The 20,010-nt window shown below is 40.8% G+C and overlaps 1 protein-coding gene across 4 annotated transcripts in view; it reads right to left on the reverse strand.

Annotated features, from left to right (window-relative positions):
• Window positions 1-20,010, reverse strand: part of syde2 (synapse defective 1, Rho GTPase, homolog 2 (C. elegans)) — a 46,928-nt gene that overhangs the window by 17,880 nt on the left and 9,038 nt on the right. For all 4 annotated transcript variants that reach the window (XM_088597646.1, XM_088597645.1, XM_088597648.1 and 1 more), the window contains exons 2-4: window positions 18,378-19,103; window positions 8,811-9,916; window positions 3,292-3,418 (exon numbers count right to left, since the gene is read on the reverse strand). In XM_088597646.1, coding sequence (XP_088453772.1) covers window positions 3,292-3,418; window positions 8,811-9,916; window positions 18,378-19,103 — 1,959 coding nt within the window. The remainder of the gene's footprint in view (window positions 1-3,291; window positions 3,419-8,810; window positions 9,917-18,377; window positions 19,104-20,010) is intronic.

Genomic DNA, 20,010 nt, shown 5'->3' on the forward strand with positions numbered 1-20,010 from the left:
TTTAAGTTATAGCATGATGCACTGCTTCTCCCCATTATTTCATTAGGTGTCTCCATTTGTAATTATGACAACAGTTGGCTTTAATATAAACACAAGAGCCCCTCTGCTTATGTGACCTGGTCTGTAGAGAAAGGTGTCTTTATGTGAAAGTAAATCATTAGCTTAGATTAATTCAGCTGTGTGTTGACTCTGTTTCAGAGGGTGATTAGCCTTTTGTCTGCAATGGCAAGTAGGAAGGTTGTAATAACAGCCTGGTTACCCTGCCTGGAGCAACACAGCAAGGTGGGCTTCCTGCAGGTGTTTAACCGCCTGGTCACCCTGGTGGGCTTCCTGCAGGAGCTCCACATATTCATAGTAAATCCGATTACCTATAAGCACGGCTGCAGATTTCTACTATAAAGGGGATTAAAGTAAAAAACAAAATACTATATTCATTTGTATTTAGGTTTATTTTACTTACATTCTGAAAGGGTGAACGCATCAATAATACTATTAAGCTCAGTCCTTACAACTGTCTTTTTTATAAAAACAGGTTTAAACCATTTAAAGTTCCCAGGCATCTTCTTTGTAGACTTGTCTAATGAAATACTATATCAGCTTTGTTTTGTCCTGTTCTTAATGAAAGGTAGAGAATACTTTCCTACATTTGCTGTGGCTGTACAAGATCTTTCTTAGGCCAAAGATTGTGTTTATCTCATTTTGAGATAGATTCTGTCAGCTGCTTACAGAGCAGGAAGAAAATGCAAGGATGTACTGGTATAAACCAGTGACCATGAGAATGATGATCCTTGAGCAGAAAAACTGGTATCCTCCCAACATGCAACTCTGACCTACAAGCAACTGTATCTAATTGATCCCAGAATGACTTGTAATGCTCACTGAGGATGAGCAAGACCTGGAATATATCCTTCACCTAGCCCCTCTTCCAGATATATGCCTTGGAAAACATTTCTCAAGCCAAAACACATTCAGCTTCTCGTCACAATAAAATGCTTCTAGGCTGTTTCACAGCAGCTCTTTATTTCTGCACTATTTATTGCTGAGGTTTATTTTGCTGTTGGCCTATATTAAAACACTGATAAGACCCTACATATAATGCCTGTGCAATTACTACAAGGTGTAGCAACTACATCTGTTTGCATGCCAGAAATATGTTTAAAGAGTGTTTTGTGCCCTGTAGTCTGTTAGAGAAAATTAGCGACATCATGATCTTATAACAGTTCACAGAACTGCAGCTTGTACCTGCATAAGTAGGACTAGGCGAGACAAGCATCAAAGACAGCACTTTCAGAATAGTTACTGCTTACTACAGTTAAGCATTACCTAATGAATATGTACATCATTTCATTTCAAAATAACATTTGCAATTTAATAAAAATACCCTTTTCTACACTCCTGTGTACAACAGAGATGCTTTCTGGGTTTTCAGACTAAGCTCATTGATGAGGGACCAGCTCGTAATGACCTAAATTATCCTTCAAAACCAAACACACAGTACATGCTTCTGTAATACTGGAAATCCTGAAGGACTTTTTGCAGAACTTTCAGATGAAAGGAATGTTTAAGCAACAGCATGACGATACTCTCTCCCCCTGTGCAGAACAGCCAGGTCACACTATGCGTGGAAGGTTCCAAGCCTGCTTCATGCGGCACCTGTAACCTTAGAGCAACATCTAAGAAGAACCAATGTGATGTTATGTGTGCATCTGTTCAGTAAGTTACATCTTTACATCTCAAGACAATGTTCAAGAGCAATTAAAAAGGCATACTAAATGTTAGAATATATAACTTAAAGTATAAAATTTAAATCAAGAGATGTTCTATTAAAACTGTATAATGGGTTTATAAGCTCATTTAGAATATTGTGTACAGTTTTAGTCACCATATAATGTATCTCTGCTCTGGAATCTGTCCAGAATAAAACAATCAGATCATCATGGGGCTTGAGGGAATGTCCTACACTAACAAGCAGAATAAACTGAACCTTCTTTCACTCCTGAATAGAAAACCAAGCTGCATAAAATAAGTCATGTTTACATTATTAAAAATATTTGTAAACACATTCTCCTAACTATTTTAGTGAAAAAATCCCAGAAAAGTGTTTTCACAATGAAACCATAAAACATAATACTCATCATACCTCTTAACTACTATACTTAAATTTGTATATCTTCTGTATCTTGTAGCGATACAGAAGTTTGACTGATCAAACAGCACAAGCAACCCTGAGGGCAAAATCAAGTCCTTGGTGCCCTAGAGTACATCACTCTGAATTAGCCCACTCCCTCACCTCACATGAAAACTGGATTGCCAGCAAATCAACTAGTGTAACAGAGAAACCCAAACTTCAGGCCAATTAAATGAAGCCTACGTCAAGCCAGCCCTGAGCAGTGATCGGATTAAGAAAGGTCATGACTGAGATATTAACATTCATTCAAAAGCACACAGCTGTCACAATTATGGTGCTTCAATAAATCCATAGACTTATTAAATCACTTGTTCTAAATCCATCATCTTTCAGTATTGAATGATAGGTGAGAAATAACAACACTTCTTCACAAGAATGTCCCCAGAATGGCTGCTCGTGACAGCTGTTAGATTTGGGATAATTCCTTTTCATTTCCTGTTCTTCTTAAATTAGTCTTGTCACACCAGTGCTCACCCTTCACCTTTCAGTTTCTCCTGCTAGTTAACTGCTGTGTCTTCTAATCTCCACCTCTCCCCAGCTCTCTGCAGGGCTCACCCACCCCACAGAACAAATTTGGACAACAAGCAAAACCCAACAATCCACTTTGGCGCTCACTCTTTTTTCCTGGCCTGCTCAACTGTTAACTGTGTGCTTTACCCTGACACGCCAAGTCATGTGGATTTAAGCAGACATGATGCAAAACTGCATTGTGGGCCTTTTCCCAAAAACAATAAGCCCAGGCCTCTGTTGGCCACCATAGCCTTCCTCTTTTGTCAGGGGAAAAGTAACTCTTCACTAACAGATGTACTAATATCCCCACAATGTAAATCTTTTATCATAAATAACGGAATGAGAGTCAGTGGGACATCCTGGCCAAGACAGGAACACAAACACATGAAACGTCTGAAAACTGTCCCTTTGATGAAAGTTTAAGAATTATGAGACGTTCATCAAAGCACTTTGAGATGACTGCTTTCAAAGTTCATTATGATGATGACAGGGAGAGGATTTAAAAGTTTTATTTCAAGGTATTTTCTGCAGGGGGACTGACTTGAGTGCCAAGCGCGTCCTGTCCGCACAAGGCTGGGGACAGTAGACAGTACCTGTGATGACATTGATGTCTGGGTACTGGCTCTCGGAGAGCTCCACCCCCTTGCTGTCCCTCTCGAAGGCCTCGCGCAGCTCCTTCTTCACTGCCGCCGAGCCACACAGGCGGTACAGACCCACAACCTGGCAACGCAGAAACAAACAGTTCACTCCAGGGCACCGAGGCGGCAGAACTGGCAAAAGCTCTGGGCTTTTCTGTGGACAAAAGAGGGACTGACCCATTTCTCTGTCCTGCTTGCACCACCGACAAAGCTCATCCGTTCTGCTCACACCTGAGAGGGGTGGTGCAGCTGGACACCCAACACTAGCATGCAAAGAAAAGCTCTTTAGCAAGGCAGAAGACATGTGACCTAGTTCAAAAGACCTATAGACATCCGTAAATAAATTGCTTTTTTTACATAACATTTAAATTTATCTTACATATAAGCATGATTTTTTTACCTAATAGTTTATTTTAAACAGTTAAAGGTTTATTGCAGCATAGAGGTCTTGCTATAATAATTCGTCAAACACTCACTATGATGAAATAAATTCCCGAATGTTGTAGTTTTTAGTTCATTTGAACGATGAGAAGCAACGCTAAAAATTCCTAACTAACTTATTTCAAATGTACACATAACCTGAAACATTATCATATTTATCATTCAAAAAATGATGGGGTTCTTGCAAAACCCGAGTTTAATTTCAGAGAGAACAACTTAAAATATAACCGGTACGTCACGCTGCATTAAAATATAGAATAATATACAAACATCAGGAAGACAGTTTAAAGGTTATGTTGTTTACATATATTCAACCAGTGCGGTCTCTATCACAGCTTTATTGAGACTGTGACAAAGAACAAGCAGTTTTTCTTTTAGAAATATATAACAGCATAGGCTTATTCTCCACAAGCAAGTCCTTGACTTCAGAAGGGCACACAATTTAACAGAACATCAGGTGAAAACAAAGCTTATCTATTTACTTTATTGTGCTATGCTAGTGATGCCAAGTTCTGTGAGCCAGGAGTTCTGTTTATTTTAGGAGTCTTATCTGCTTTTATTCTGAGATGTACTACATGACAAGAAGCTTACTGCTGCCCTGCTGGGGCTCAGGCCTCTGTGGTGTTTATTAGGGCCAGCCTGTGGTATCTTCAAAGGTGAAAAAATAAGGAGGTCCGAAAGGAAAAATAGCCGTGGATTTAACCTTTTAAGTGTCTAAATGAGTAAGCAAGTTCAAACTCAGCTGAAAGCAAGTCAGAATGGATTATACTGCTATGGCAATAATGGAAACTCAATCTTTCCAGGTTGAACACTTCTGTTTATACTTTTCCTGGCTGAAAATGTTTGTACTGAGGTGGCTGCCCTCAGGGCTTGACTGGCACAGAAGCTGGAGCATTAGAGCATCACAGTAAACCTCAATTGTGATAAAAGAGAAACAAAAGTAGTTTGTTAGTCTGCTTCTTTTTCATTTTGTAACTTGGAAGTGTCTATCTATTCGGAGCTGTAGCAAAAAGTTTTCAGACATTCATTTGGAAAAGTAACAACATGTTTACACTAGTACTGTGAAATAAACATTTAAGTCTGTATTTCTTTACATAGACACTTCTGAATGAGAACAAGTTAAAGATTAAATAAAACCAATGTATAAACACAGCTACATAGAAGCCCTAACATGCAGGTTCTGCATAAAAGTAGCCAAGGAATTTAATGACCACACATCTTTGAGTAGATGTGTAGAATTGCTTTCTGCAGAAAATGTTCCACTTGCTCTGCAGCATACAGGTGCATCCGTGTTGTGCTTTCATAATGCCTCTGTGAGGCTGCAAGCAATCTGTATCATCCAGAGGAAATAATCGCCCAACCCTGCAATAATTAAGAACAAAGAAACATTTCCTGTGCTGAACTCCTACTTCCTGAAGTGGTGCAGCTACCAGTATATCTAGACTGAAGAAAGACTTTTTATTCAATAACTTAACCAGAATGCAAGGATTGATAAACTTTCAACCAAGCATGTCACACTGTGGAGAAGTGCACTGAAACCTGCACTTTTTATTCCAACAGATCCACTCGGTGCTGATCTCCTCGGAACATACAATCCCTTGGCATGACCAACGCACTATTATCAATGAAGGAGCAAACCAGTAAATGCCGCACAAATCTGAATAATAGTAGAAAAAGGATTGGCGAGGCAAGTTCATAAAATTATACTTATAATGGGAATGGACCAGGCAAACTCAGCAAAAGATAACAAATGATGCAGGTGTTTCAAAAAGGGTCAACAAAGTTAGCAAATTCCTCTTGTATGAGAATTATATCTATACAGATTAATTGCCCAAACCCCTTTTGACTTGGAGCAGCTTGTGCGTGACAGATCGCGTTTCTCATAGAGGTTTATGACCCATGCAGGCATGAAAAAAGAAATGACAAATATGCAGATCTAAATCGGAAAAGGCTTTGTTTGCTGATGAAATTGACTAAGTCTACTGCAATTGGTGAATGAGGTCATAAGAAGGTTTTGAAAGGGTTTGTGACCACTTGGGCCAGGCTGCCATCTTGGTAGAGCAAATGGTCCCAAGTTCTGGTCCATCTTTAGCAGTTTCTCCTGTCTAGTCTGAAAATGCTAGACTGGTCTCTGAACACAGGTAGCCTCCACAGTGGGAAGAGAGAAAACCTCACAATTGCCACTAGCTAATAAAATCAACCATGAACTATCACGTTTCCAGTCACAAGAAGAATATATCTGATAAATTCATTATTGGCCTTATAAAATTAATTTGAGAGACTTCTGCAGGCAAGTTGTAAGAAAATTAAATGATGATCATTGGGACAACAACAGCTAGGTGTTAAACCTTACCCTTAGTACTGATGCACAACTTTTTTTAAACATAACATACATCTGCCTAGCATGTTTTTGCATCATTAAATTGTTTGAAGAGTTAACGCACCCATGATCCGCAAAAGCCTGTGGCATCCTTTTAGCATTGACTGCTATGCCGACACAAAGAACTTTCTATGCAGGGAAATGTAATTTTAAAAAAATAAATTTAGATTTTTGTCCACAGTTCCAAAACCCATTATCTTTAAATAAATGCCATAAGTTTCACTTACATTCCTTTGTGACACAACCTATAAATTCCTCCTGATCAGCCCCGAAATCCCCTCCTGGCTCCGACACTGGCGTGAGGAAACCAGGGCTCCTGTGGTTTTAATAACATCCCATGTCTATCCTCCACTTTGTCTTCAGCTTCCAGGGCTCCATGCTCTTCTAATTAATACTAAGAGCTCTCAGGATTAAAGGATAGGCCCTCAGCTTGCAGCTGATAAATTTGCTTTATAGACTAAAAGCAGCCCGCAGCAATGCCATGAGGAGAGTATATGAACCCAGGCCAGACAGTTTTATTGCTGGCGTCCCGACTCTAATTAAGTAACGTAGGGGCAGAGTCTCGCTCCAGTGGCATTGGCTTCAAAAGTATAAAGGTATGAGGCAGCACATCGGCACCAGGTCACCGTGCAAACTGTGCAAAACGCCGACACATTCCATTTCCAAAAGTATGTTTCAGCGGGAATGGAAAACAGAAAAAAATATCTGTGTTCTAATTAGCTGGAATACTGTTACAAAACAATAAAAAGAAACATGTTCCAAGTCAATGAGATGTCACAGTCCTTCTGTTTGGCAGGAGAAACGTGCCCAAGAGAAAACAAATTCTGTTTTCTCTTGGGCACAACACAATTATCTCAACAACAGAACAAATTTCTCCCATTCATTTAAACAAAGGCACTATACATCAACACTGCAGCAAAACCCAGCTAATTCATCAGTGGCTCTGCAAAGTGCAGCTGACACTTTAATTTACAACATCAATAACATTACAGAACTCCTCCTAGATCAATCAAAGGTGAAATGGAGTCCTCACCCCCGTGTCCTGAAGGCACAGGGAATAAACCACTTTAGTAACTGCCCTCAGATATCAATTCAGTTGATTACTGCCTCACGGTTATCATATTCCAGAATGCAATGCAGATAAAGATCACAGAAGTAAACGAAAATGGCACTGGCTTATTATGAGTGCAAAAATATTTTTTTTTGTCTGGAGCTACTCCGAGCTCTTCAGAACCACCGTCTTAAAGTGTCCAATGAAGTGAAACTACATGGAAGGTCATTTAAAACCATGAACAGGAGGCATGTCATTATACAGTGTTCCAGGCATATGGAACAACTCAGCCACATTGCTGAAGACAATTTACTGGTTTCTTTCAAGAAAGAGCTGGATGAGCTCCTAGAATTAACTGCACATGGAACTGTGGCCTGCTAGACAAGGCCTTCTAGCATCTTCATAGCTTAAATAGCTTTATACAGCCTATCAGGAATGCCTGGAGCTATCTGAAAAGCTTTCCAGCTGTTTCGTGTTGTTTCTGGATGGTCTAGGGCTGTTCTGAACAGTCTGAATCTCCGAGTTAGGCTATAAGTAAATGTAGATCAAACATGAGAAAAATGAGCAAAGGAATAAATCATTTAGCTATTTTGATACTGGAGGATAAGCAAAAAGAAAAATAGCCTTAATTAGAATTAAGTGATGTTTAAAGCAACTAATTAATTCTAAAAAGACTAATATAGGCAAAGCTAGTGTTATGTAATAGGTCTAACTGGATTAGGGTAGGGATGTTGATACTCCATGTTGTCTAAACATCACCAAAACCCGACAATAACAAATCTAAAACACACTTTTTTTATAGAAAGTGACACAGGCAATTCAATGTCATAGTCTTGGGGATTGCCGTTATTGAATCAACACAAAGAGTCAAAATTGGCTGGACCTGTCAGACTGCCAAGCCTGAAGAAAAACAAATGTCACAGGTGGTGCAGGCTACAGAATAGCAACACGCAAACTATGCTGGCACTGCAAGGATCTGCCAAATGTCCTTGAGTTAACCTGGAGAGCCTGTCCTAGGACACAAAGAGTTTCTTCATGTGTGGGACAGATGACAAGAAGGTAGGTACTTAAGATGGGTAGTAACACGTCCAGTCTTGTAGAAGGAAGACAAAACCTATATTTTAACTGTACAGTTCTTGCTAGGAAGAGGTCAAGTTTAAATGAGAAGGAACATTTCTCAGTGGAATAAGCAGTTATCAGCTTTTGTCTCTGAAACAATGGAAAATCTTCTGTTGTTTTGGCAGCACATGGGGCTAATGTTTGCAAAACAGTGTCCTGTGTCACACCCTAAATGAGGGTTTGAACCGGTCATAGATACACACAATAACACGGAGATCTTCAAAGCTCTTTGTTCCAGAAGAAAATGATCTGTCATTAAGATTAAAGCTTTGGAAGTGCAAATCTAACAAAACATAACATGACTGAAGATTTTTGATTAAATACAGTTGGTTAGAATTTAACAAAAAAGAACAGCAATGTTTGTGCTGGTTTTGTAAAAATAAGAACTGCAATTTTAACCAAAAGGCTTTGAGATATGCCTTAAAACACCCAGGATAACTCAAATGCCAACCCTGTCAAAATAAAGAAATGAGAACTCTTTACCTGGCAGCCTCTCTTCTCAATCTCAGTAATGCACTTCTCCATCAGCAGGGGCACCATGAGCCCAGCGTTCTCGCGTTCCACCACCCTCCAGGCCTCCACGCCAAACACCACAGGGTCATGGGCACCTTCGGGGCTGTCCAAGGAGTTCTCCCACTGCTCCATCAGGGTCAGCTTCACATAGATCAGGCCCCGGGGCTCTAGCTTCACGGCCAGCTGGTGGGTCTTGGTGACGCGGAAGAGCGTGGGGAGGACCACCGTCCCGTGACAGCAAACCTTGTTCCTCCGGGGAGCGGGATCCCAGCTGAACACCACCAGCTTCAGGTGCTGGGCATTCTCCAGATCGATGTTGAAAGTGTGGTCCATGTCAAGGAAGGTGGTCCTGCAGGTCAGGAGTGCGGTGCGGGCCTTGTTGACCGAGTCCACCTGGATAGCGCAGTAAACATCGCGGGAGTCAATGCGGGGCGGCTTGAGGTCCTCCGCGCCGTAGAAATGCACGCTCATCAGCCCGGAGATGTAGTGTGAGCACTTGGGCTGGTCCACAAAGCTGTAGTGCCGGAAAGCGTCAATGTCGATCTCTGTGCCGGGGAGTCTCTGGGTGCAGCTCACTGGGGCTTCCTTCCCCTTGCCAGCCTTCTCGGCGTTGTGCTTGCCCGATTTTGCGACCAGCTCAGGGGAGTCCCCGTCGCTGAGGTAGCCGCCCTTGCTGGCCGATTTGGAGCGCCGGCTGCTCTTCTTCATGCTGAAGCTCTGCTGGGTGGACACGCTGCTGTCCAGGTGGTAACGGGAGATGACGTTCCTGCTGGCCGCAGCGCCCGCCCCAGGAGAAGGGTGGGGGCGGCGCCTCTGGCTGGACTCGGCCCCACTGCTGCTCCCACTGCTCTTCGGGGACGAGGGCTGCTGCTCGGGCTGGGCGCTGCTGCTTGGAGCCCCCTTCACGCTCAACTTCCTGCTGAGCTCTGGCAACTTCTTCATCTTCAGGGAGAGCTTCCGCACAGTTCCAGGAGACTTGATTTTGTCTGGAAAGGACCAGTTGATGGAGCTGCCCTTCTTTGAGGGGTTGGGGCTGGAAGGGGGAGAGAAGCCTGTGTTTGGTGAGTCGATCAGATCTGGAAAACAGAGGCGAGCAGATGTGTCACAACTAAGATGCAAAGAGCACCGGCAAAACAAATGCCTACAGTCACCAATCTTGAAGGCTGTAGTACATCAACAAAGCAAGTTTCAATGCTATACGTTTGCAAGTTTTTCAATGTACTGAGCCATATTTTTTAACCCAGTCATTGTAGAAAATCAGGCTTTGAAGTCCTCACATCCATAGTCCATTTTTGTGCATTAAAACATTTAAAAAGCAAAATTTGATATCTTCCCTTCTCATGACATAATAAAAACTCTGAACAGTCAATTAAGCAATGATCACACTTCTTACAGGTTATTGAATCACAAGAGTTTGTTTTTATTAAATTAAAAACAGAGCAAACTAGATTAGTGCAGATTTAATAAATAAGAATGTAAGAACATTGTAACTCTGTTCAACTTGGTATTACATTTTACAAAACATCAGTCTGTGTTCCATACTGGAGTTCACCAAAATTACACTGGTGAACCTGTATTTTGTACTAAAAATAAAACAAAACTCCCTTTGAAATACTTCAGACAGACAGCAGCACCTACTAAACAAAACGTATTACACAACAGTTAATACATGTTTTTATCTGTCAGGGAGAAGAAGTAAGAAAAATTAGAATTGGCAAACCCAACAAAAGAAAAGGCTACAGAGAACTTTTTAGAAAAGATAACTGCATAGCCTGAAATCATAAAAGCAAATATATGCATAACAACAAGAAGAGCAAATCGGAACAAAATACAAATCAATATAATTTGCAGTTTTGGTGTGTATTTCTTACCTCTGAACCAGGCAAATCATTATTTTCTTGTGGTGGAAATTGAACAGATTAAAACAATCCATGTCCACAGAAATGCTCATCTACAGAGTACACATATGCAAACAGTATGCCACAGCAAGACAGGATACACAAGTTGTTTAACAGGAACTACTACTGCAGTGCAGCCATCAAAAACTAAAACTGTATTTTTTTTCTATCAGCAGCATACATGAGATTTCATGTTTAAATACATTTTTCCCTATTCCTAAATTAAGACACTGCAGATTAGCGCAGATATAAAGAAACACAGGTTGGAAACGGCTCTTGCTCCTGTGAAATGTACCCAAAATGTGGCATCGACTCATCACATAAATACACACTAATCCTTCCAGAAGGGAAAAATAAGTCACCGAGTCACACCAGAATAAAGCAGTGCTATGGGTCCATGATTTAATATCAAACCACCACTGAAACGCATTCATCCTGTTATATAAGAAGACAAAAAGTTTTGATTCACAAGACAGTTACTTCAAACCTTCTGGAAGAACTAGTGGTCTAGATAAGAAAAGAAGTGAGAGAGACAGGCTTCCTTGTGAACAGAAGGAACTGGTCTCCAGTGGAGGTTGGGATGACAGGACTAGGCCTCAACACTTCTGTACGGAAGAGCAGGGACTTCACTGGCTCAGCTCTATCCTCCATTGTCACACTTCAGCCTGGGTCACTAGCTGACTGGGAGCCCCTGCGGGATCACAGAACTGCTGCATCGCTGCCAGGTGTAGGATTGGGTTTTGTCGGCCAGGGTTTCTTGGCTCACAGCAAATAAGCAACCCCTGCCATTTCCCAGGGGCCTGAAGGCTCGCAGTGATGTGGGCGAGGGGTGTGCCTCTCTCCCAGTCACCACATCACTGCAGAGCTCCCAGCAGCCAGGGCTTCAGCGACAGAGCCATCACTGCGATCCAAGAGGACAAGACACCTGGCAATGCTCAACTGGAGGGGTATGGAATAAAAATAACTGGCTACCTAAATTTGCAAAAAAGCACAGTTAAGTATCAACAGTTGGTCTTTACACTTTATTTTCTTAAGCAAAAATGAATTGCAACAAACCCAGCTTATTTTCTTTTTGCTACAAATCACGAATCTTGTGGATTCTACATATCGGCAATTTTCAAGTTCACATATGCAGATGTTATTCAGTGATTAGACTTACTCCCTTTTTTAACACAGTAGCACAGCTAACAGAAGCACCAAAGATAAGAGGCACAAACTCCAGACAGGGCAGCTCTATTTGCTGCCTGCCTGCTGTGCTCTTCTGGCACAACAGGAGCTGGAGCTGTGAGCCCTGACAGACAGGACAAAGACTCCCCTTGTGCTGCAAATCACAGCACAGCCCTGCCAGTGGGCTGTCCTGCAACATTCCTTAATAAACAGAGCCGTGTTTAGACCTTCTTCTATTAATCCCTTCTTTTTTTTACTCTTCCTGCCAATAACTCCCAACATGTAATAAGAGTGAGGAAGCCGTTTCCACACTTCCCCATCTACACTGAAGCCCAGGGGCTCACAACAATGAGATACGCCATGGGATTTACTCAGGAGGGCTCTGTGTGTTGGAATATCAAGGCTAGTGTTTTAAGGGAAGGATATCAGGAATGTACGTAGTGTAGCAAGCAAGGGCCTGATTTGGGTGTATTCATGGAATCCTGCATTTCCCTCATATATGACAGGTTATGTTGTAGCAAAAGATACTCAGGCAAGAGCTCCACAGAGTGAATTTCTATGTTCTCTACTAAAAAGAAGAAAAAGGTTCTTTCACAGGTCTATAAATATGTCTTGAGTGCACAAACTGCACAAAGGTGAAAGTATTATTAATTGAGCAAATGCTTTTTCCCCCACAGTGACATACATTTGTACCCATGGGTGTCATTAAAATAATGGGCACATGAATACAACCCTCCTGCTCTCCCAGTTACAGCTAACAGAATTGTTTTAAAAGAATGAGCTGTAAAGCAGGCTCACTTACAGAAATCCAAGAGGAACAAAAGTCCTTTCACATTATCAGCAAGGCTTTTATTAATTAGACTTCTACGATTACTATACATATACACACATCAAGAAGCAGACACACATGTACTGCTTTTAACAGATTAAATGGGACACAAGAATTTTGTGCGCTCTTACACTTGTTCTTCTTTCCTTATTTAGGCAAACAAACCGTCTTCTTCAAAAACATTTCTGAATGTGTGATAAGGTTAGGGTTAGTCCACAGACATGGGACAACTTACTTCTACAAACCAACCTTTGCCAATCTCTATGTCTAACAAACAAACAGTATTCCCTCAAGCAGTAGGAGGTGACTTTAGCAAACACGTGAAGCAGAAATAATATGAATCTTGTTTTGGAAATTCATGCAGGGAAACAGGATGGCATGCTGATCCTTGCCCCATTTGAGATGCCTGACCCCCCCCCAGCTCTGGGACTGGGCATGTAACTGGATCCCCAGGGCAAACCTACATTGTCAGAGCCTCTGCACTCCACAGCCTGGAAGAGATCACTGCTCACTCCCTGAACCTTCGGGCACCTGGCCTGCAACATTTTCACAAAACACTGGCAGCAACTAACAGCTTCTGATTACTCTTAAGACAGTGCCACTCATGAAAATTGTTTGCTGTCAGTGTGATTAATGAGAAGCTCTGATTGTTTTACAGACTTCGAAAAAAGAAGGCACCAACTACAGTTTTACAGTACCTACGAAATTGAACCCAGTCCTGCCTCAGTGTCAAGATTTTGAAGAGTCAGCCCACAACTGGCTATTCTTCCATTTACCAACTTCCCTGACTGTGGACTAGTACCATTCTTCTGTTGAACCCTACTGCAGCATTATTTCCGGCAGAATTTGGCACTTAACTCCTAAATACAATGAAGGTCTTTGAATTTGATACACTTTTTAAGACAAATTACAGATCTGCAGCAAGCATTTAAAAGAGTTTGTTCTAAAAGGACACAGTTACCACGCTTCTTAAATTGCCCAAAAAGAAAACCCCAAAGAACTGTCAGGACCAATTACACAGGCTTGAAGCATCAATGGTAAAAGTAGTCAATAACCTTTTTATTACTGTATCAGAATTTAAACTACTGTATTAATCTTCCTAACTGTACTGGTCATCTGCTGTTTTTGTTCTCTTTTTGTCCTATTCAAACCAATCAGTATTGAACACCTCCAAAGATAACAGAAGCGGAGGTGTTTCATTACAATGGATACAAAACCTGCTAATGAATGCAGGGTACACTATTTGAAGATGGACAGTTGCCAGGGCCTAATTTTTTTGTGCTACAAAACCAAATCCCATCCCTCCTGCCAAGTGTTCTGTAACTAGAGCAACCAGTGGCATCCTGACTCCACTCCCTAATCAAATTATTATGTACAACTATGTCTAACTGGTTCAAAGCCATAAAAGTACATCAAATGCAGCATCAAAAACATGCAAAGATATATATGTCCCTAAGCTGTCAGTGTGCGGGGATATGCAAGGGCAAGGACCCTTTTCTCACAGTAGAGGCCCAGTAGATCCAGACAGTTACTGAACAGTCAGTGTTCCCATGTACAAGTGACGGCAGGTAACAGAGCCTAGTGACTGTGGCTTCAAATATTCTATTGGGTTTAACAGGCAGGTGATCCAGAGCATGGCTGCTTTCCTCAGTCACTTTTGTTTGCTGGCATCCCATATTGAAAAACACTGAGACCCACGGAAGTTCTGTATTAGCAATGTGCCCAACAGGCTGGATCAGATTCCTCGCTTGTCTTCTCATTCCCAGGGCTCTGGCACACAAAGAGGAATCTTGTGACTCATTAAGAGAAGCCAGACGCGAATACAAAAGCTGGGCCACACTCAGGATCCCCTTTGTTTTCTATTTTCAGGTTTTCTGTCACATGGATACGCTTGGAATGAAGCACAGTCATGTGATGAGTTCCCTTGCTCATTCTTGTTCCACAGATGTTCATTTCAGCCGCATACATTACTAATTTACAAATAATTACTTTGCTATCAAGCGATAAGCTTTGCTATTAAGTAAGAAGTTAAAGGTCTTTTTTTTACAAAAGAAGTCTATTGTAGATTGTGTATAAATTACAAATAAGATGTAATTAGTTAATTTAGGTGGTTAAAGGAACACGCTTAATCATTTACCTGAACTTATACCTGTGTGGCAGATTTTTGTGTCTGTAAACAGTAAAAAGGAACATCCCATGCCACACTATCAGTTTATCTTTGCAGGGAGAAGAAAACTAATGAAAGCTTCAAGGCCTTGGGCTGAATCCAGGGAAACACAGAGTTCCTGCTGTGTTCTTCTGCTGTACTGGTCCTACGTCAGAATACATGGACAGTGGAGGCACCAAGGTTTATGTTCTTACTGCTTTTTTCAGGAAATTACCAACGGTTTTGAAAAACACAAAGGAAGAAAAGTCACCCTGATGTAACTGCAGATCACACAATTTCAGGCAGAAGAGACCCACAACCACACAAAAAAAAATCAGAAAGACAAAAGGAAACCTTAAAAATCTTTTACTACTGGAACACCAGGCCAAAATGGGTTATCTTAAAAAAGGACAAGTCTTCAATGTTACTGAAATTTAAATTGTAAATAGTTGAAAGACTTAAAAAAGAAACATGCAAACAGCCCATTAAAGTGTTTATCTCGTGCATTTCTGCACATATTCATTAATTGGTAACATTTTAAGAATTTGCAATCAGAAAAAAGGATGCATCTAAAACTCCTAAGACGCAGATAGATAAAAACAATCTGGTGGAAAAGTTTAATTAAAAAAAACTGCAGTCTCATAGAAAGGACATCAGTTCAAATGACATCTTAAGGACTATAGGCATATATAGTTTACAGGAAATGAGGAATGGCAAGCAATGAACCACAATTAACCACAAAATAACTAATTACTTAACAGCAGAGTATTGTGTAGCTTCTACAGGCGACAGTTTCCGATGATGCAGAGGACCTGAGGTTACCAGATAACAGGGAGAGACAAGCTGTGGAATAACCACAAAGTCAACAAGAGCCACAGGCTCTCTCACAGAAAAGCCAGTCGTTCACAGCAAATCCGGGGTATAACCAAACTCATTCCTTTAAAATGACTCACTACCAGCACATTGCAAGTTTGTTCACAACAATAAAACATAATGAACGAAAATATATAGGTATTTGGTGTCTTATTTTCTGATCAGTATTCAAATTACACAAAGATACTTCACACAAAGTATGTTCTACTAAACCACTATAGTGAAGCTTTGAATTGAAACCATAATTTGAGAAAACTAATGAGCTGTACAGGGAGTTTGTTTTAATTTTAGAATTGCAAACCTTAAAATTTTAACTTTTAACCTTTCAGGATATGAAACATCTTACAAACTACTGGATCTTAACAGCACTAAACATGAAATACAAAAAGTAGAATATAATCTGAAAAGCTACTCCTCTTCTTAAAAGTGAAAACTTAATCACATTTAATTTCCTTATTTCCTTACTGAAATAATTTTTTGTCTATTAATGCAAACTCCAAAGGGAATGTGTGTCCTTTGGACACAGATTCAACTTGTGCTTTGTCTGACCCTGAACAGCCCACATCCGAAGTAGGTGTCCTTGGCGATGATACAGTATCAGTCTTGTATACACAGCACTCTCTGCGGTGCTGTTCCTCTGTCCAATCACAGTGCTCCTGCTTGATGACCTCATAGATTACTCTGATAGGATGGTCTTTGCACAAAAATGGTGGGGAATAAAACTGATACCGCAAGACCTGTGCAAACACTTCATACAAACTATCTACTGAATTAGCGACTGAACTACCATTGACCTCAATGAAACTGCATCAACTGTTTATGAAGTCAAAATATGATTTTTGAATATGGCAATAGCGGTCTTATAATTATGCCACTGAAGTAAAATAATAATCATGTGGTTTAAGAAAATTTGAGAGATTTATATTTCTTTGTAGACGTAGATGGAAATCTCAAATGCTTGATATGGACAGGAAGCTGATACCAAAGAGCAATAGCAATAGTTGTAGGAGCTGCTTTTGTCACTTGATACCTTGCCAATATTGTTCACTATTTTCAGTGTTTATTGTCATGCAAAGTCCACTTAACCTTACCGGTTGCTGATTCTGTAGAAAATTTGAGCACTATTGTTGTTTATAAGAAGTCCACTAAAAATTGTACAATAAATAACACAAATATGTAAAAAATGTAAACCATTGAACATCTGCAGCGCAGGTAAATTTAAGGCAATTTTTGTTTTGACTTTTGCATTCCATTCCTCATTTTCTTTGCTCTTGTAACACTTGAAGCACTAGCAACACATATTGCTGACATGATGTTTAAAATAGGCAACATTCTGTTATAGTGTAAATGGTATACAATGCAGTATAGTAAAAAAGTCCAGTACTTAACTACTGTACATTTTCATTGTATCAAAACTTCATAAAAATCAAGTCCTTTTATAGAAAGAGGTGGATGTATAGTAGCCCTTTTATTTTTTTCAGCTATTGAATCTTATATTCAACAGAACCAAGATTTACAAAGTGTACATCTACAGTATATCTTAAATTACATTTTATAATACTAAACAATATATGCCTTACTCAGAGGGCAATATGTTTTTTAAACCAACGTGTAGTGATGACACACAGACTGTTAATTGCAGTTTAAAGAGAGGTATTTCACTGTGAAATAAAAACCAAAAACACTACGAATAAACAGTACTATGTAACGGCGGTGTCTTGTATTTTAATACTGCTTAGTAGTTGTGTTCCGCTTGAAGTACATTTCAACCAAATTTGGTCTGCCACAGCAAATTAGCTTGACACCCCCAGTTTACACCTCATTCCTCTGTCTGCTTTGAGCTACAAGGGCCATAAAACTGACTACATTAGCTTGTACCTACATGACCATAAGAAAGCAAAATATCCTCCAAGCTGAGCTACAGCAGACACAGTCAGGCAACAAGCAAGAATTAGGCATGTGCTCAGCATTTAAAGTTGTTCTTTTCCAAATTACAGGTTTCACAAATAGCATAAAGATGACTAGAGTGGGGCTTTATGAGAAGATGAACCCAAGCGTGTTGGTGTTGCACATTTTGCATTGTTGCCTTCTGCCTCCAGGACTCCACTTTAACTTCAACTCCACAGTCCTTTAAGAAGCTACAGTAAACTTTTTTTAAACATATAACCATTAGCTCAGAAACAATGGGATTCATAGAAATGAATAATGAACAAGACAGGGCTTCTTAAACTGCTATCTTTTTTTCCTTTTTTTCCCCAATTTAACAGATCAAATTAAATGAGTGATTAAACTCACCCACATGTGACCACTTGCAACTGACCAGACCTTTGCCTTGCAAAGCATGAAAATCAATGAGACCTGGTCTGACCCGAGGCGTAACTGTGACTTGGGTTTCTCAGTAGAAGACTCTCATGAGTTCGGCAGAGAAGTACAATTAAAATTATGGGTTCACTTGGAGATTTGTCAAAATGATAGGTTGTAATTGAACATATCAAAATGTTCAAAAAGGATAAAAATGGCATTTAAACCTGTACTGCTTTACTGATACAGTGTAAAACACTTAGAAAGGCTTCTGTTTCTTCATGCTTTTCTTCTTAAATAGGCAGAGGTGGGAAAAGGCTTACCTGCTCCTGTGGGCAGAGGTGCTGTGCTCTCATCTGCAGGCTTGCATGTGAACATCTGTCTGTGCAGCTGCACACATTCCGTGGAATGAGTAGCATTCGTGTGATTCATCTTGCTGGCCGGAGCACCCTGACAGTCCTCAGAAGTGTCACAGCTCAGTGGGCCCCCTGCACAGTCACCATCCCTCGGACCGGCTCCAGAGGACTGTGGCCCTTGTGCCGGAGGGGACAGGGGCTGGGCAGAGAGACTCTGCTCTGGGATTGAGCCCTGGACCACCTCAGGCTCCTCATCCTCCGGGATGGGGTTGTACCAGATTTCTCCTTCATCATCAGCATCATTCTCTTCCGTGGGGTCAACAGGCCGATGATGGGGCAGGGCGGACCGGAGAGTTCTGTGAGGAGCAGGACCAGCCTGGGTCACAACGTCATGAGGGTGCTGGAGCCTCAAGGGTTTCCTGTGCTCTAGGGGTGTCACAGCCCCTGCCAGCGTCTGGCTTTCAGAGGAGGGGCTGGGGGAAGGGGCTACGTGGCCATGGTCTTCCTCTGCTGCTGCAGGTACCCTGCTATCCTCCAAAGTTTGGCTCCTGCTGGAGCTCTGCTGAAGCCAGTTGCGTTTTTTGGACACAGTGATGCTGTTAGCGGTCAGTCTGGGCTCATTCACCTCACAGCAGCCGGTCACTCTTGCCTCCCATCTGCCCATGCTGGAGCAGTGCACTCGCTCAATCAAGGCTGGAAGAAAAAACAGAAGTCTGAGTTTCCTGGACTGCACCACAGCACACCTACAGTATTCAAAGTCTTTTACCCTTTCAGGTCCCATAGCCATGAGCATAAAGCAATATTCAGGCTGTTATTTCAAGTCGTTTTTATCTTTCTTAATAAAAATATCTTCCAACAGACATGAATTTGCAAATCATTGTAAATTTTGTTAAACATGCTTGGACTCTCCTGTGTGCTTACACATTTCCAAGAAAACAATTCCCAACAGCAGTTTGCTTCAGTACTTGCCAAGAACTTGCTTTGGGATTGCGTTAAAGACTGGCATTTCAAATTGCTTTTGTATGATTCTCTATACACACTGAAATATTTCACCTAAGCATTTTAAAGTATCCTGCATTCACAATGTAAGAGGCCAAAACATATATAGGTATGGCCTTATTAAACAAACGTAACCTCATAAATAACAAATCAAATAACTCTGCTCCCCCGTCAGATAGTCATATGAAACATGTCACAAAGCCATTTTCAAATCCAAGTGAAGCCTACAAAATGACAAGGCACATCAAGAACACTGTACACCAGGCTATAAAGACATGAACTTTTGTTTTGAACTACAGTTACTGCAAGTTGATGAGCATTATTATAATGTCATACAGAAACCCAAGAAGGTTATACAGTATATGAACATATCTTCATACCCCAAAAAAGCAGAACTAAGAAACCTGTGTTTTAGACATCACCTTTCTGCTGCTTAACAAACACATATACTAACTTTACATTTCTACATACTTTTCCCTATGTTTACTTGTACCTATATTGTGTGTACACATAGGCAAGTGCCTTCCACAAAGCAGGTCAAGATGACTGAACTCATATCAGTGTGGTTTTCATTTGTCTGAAATGTCAGGCAGTCTAAGGC

Source organism: Lepisosteus platostomus, chromosome 11 (genome assembly GCF_059453375.1).
Source record: "Lepisosteus platostomus isolate fLepPlt1 chromosome 11, fLepPlt1.hap1, whole genome shotgun sequence".
In the NCBI taxonomy this organism is placed as follows: domain Eukaryota; kingdom Metazoa; phylum Chordata; class Actinopteri; order Semionotiformes; family Lepisosteidae; genus Lepisosteus; species Lepisosteus platostomus.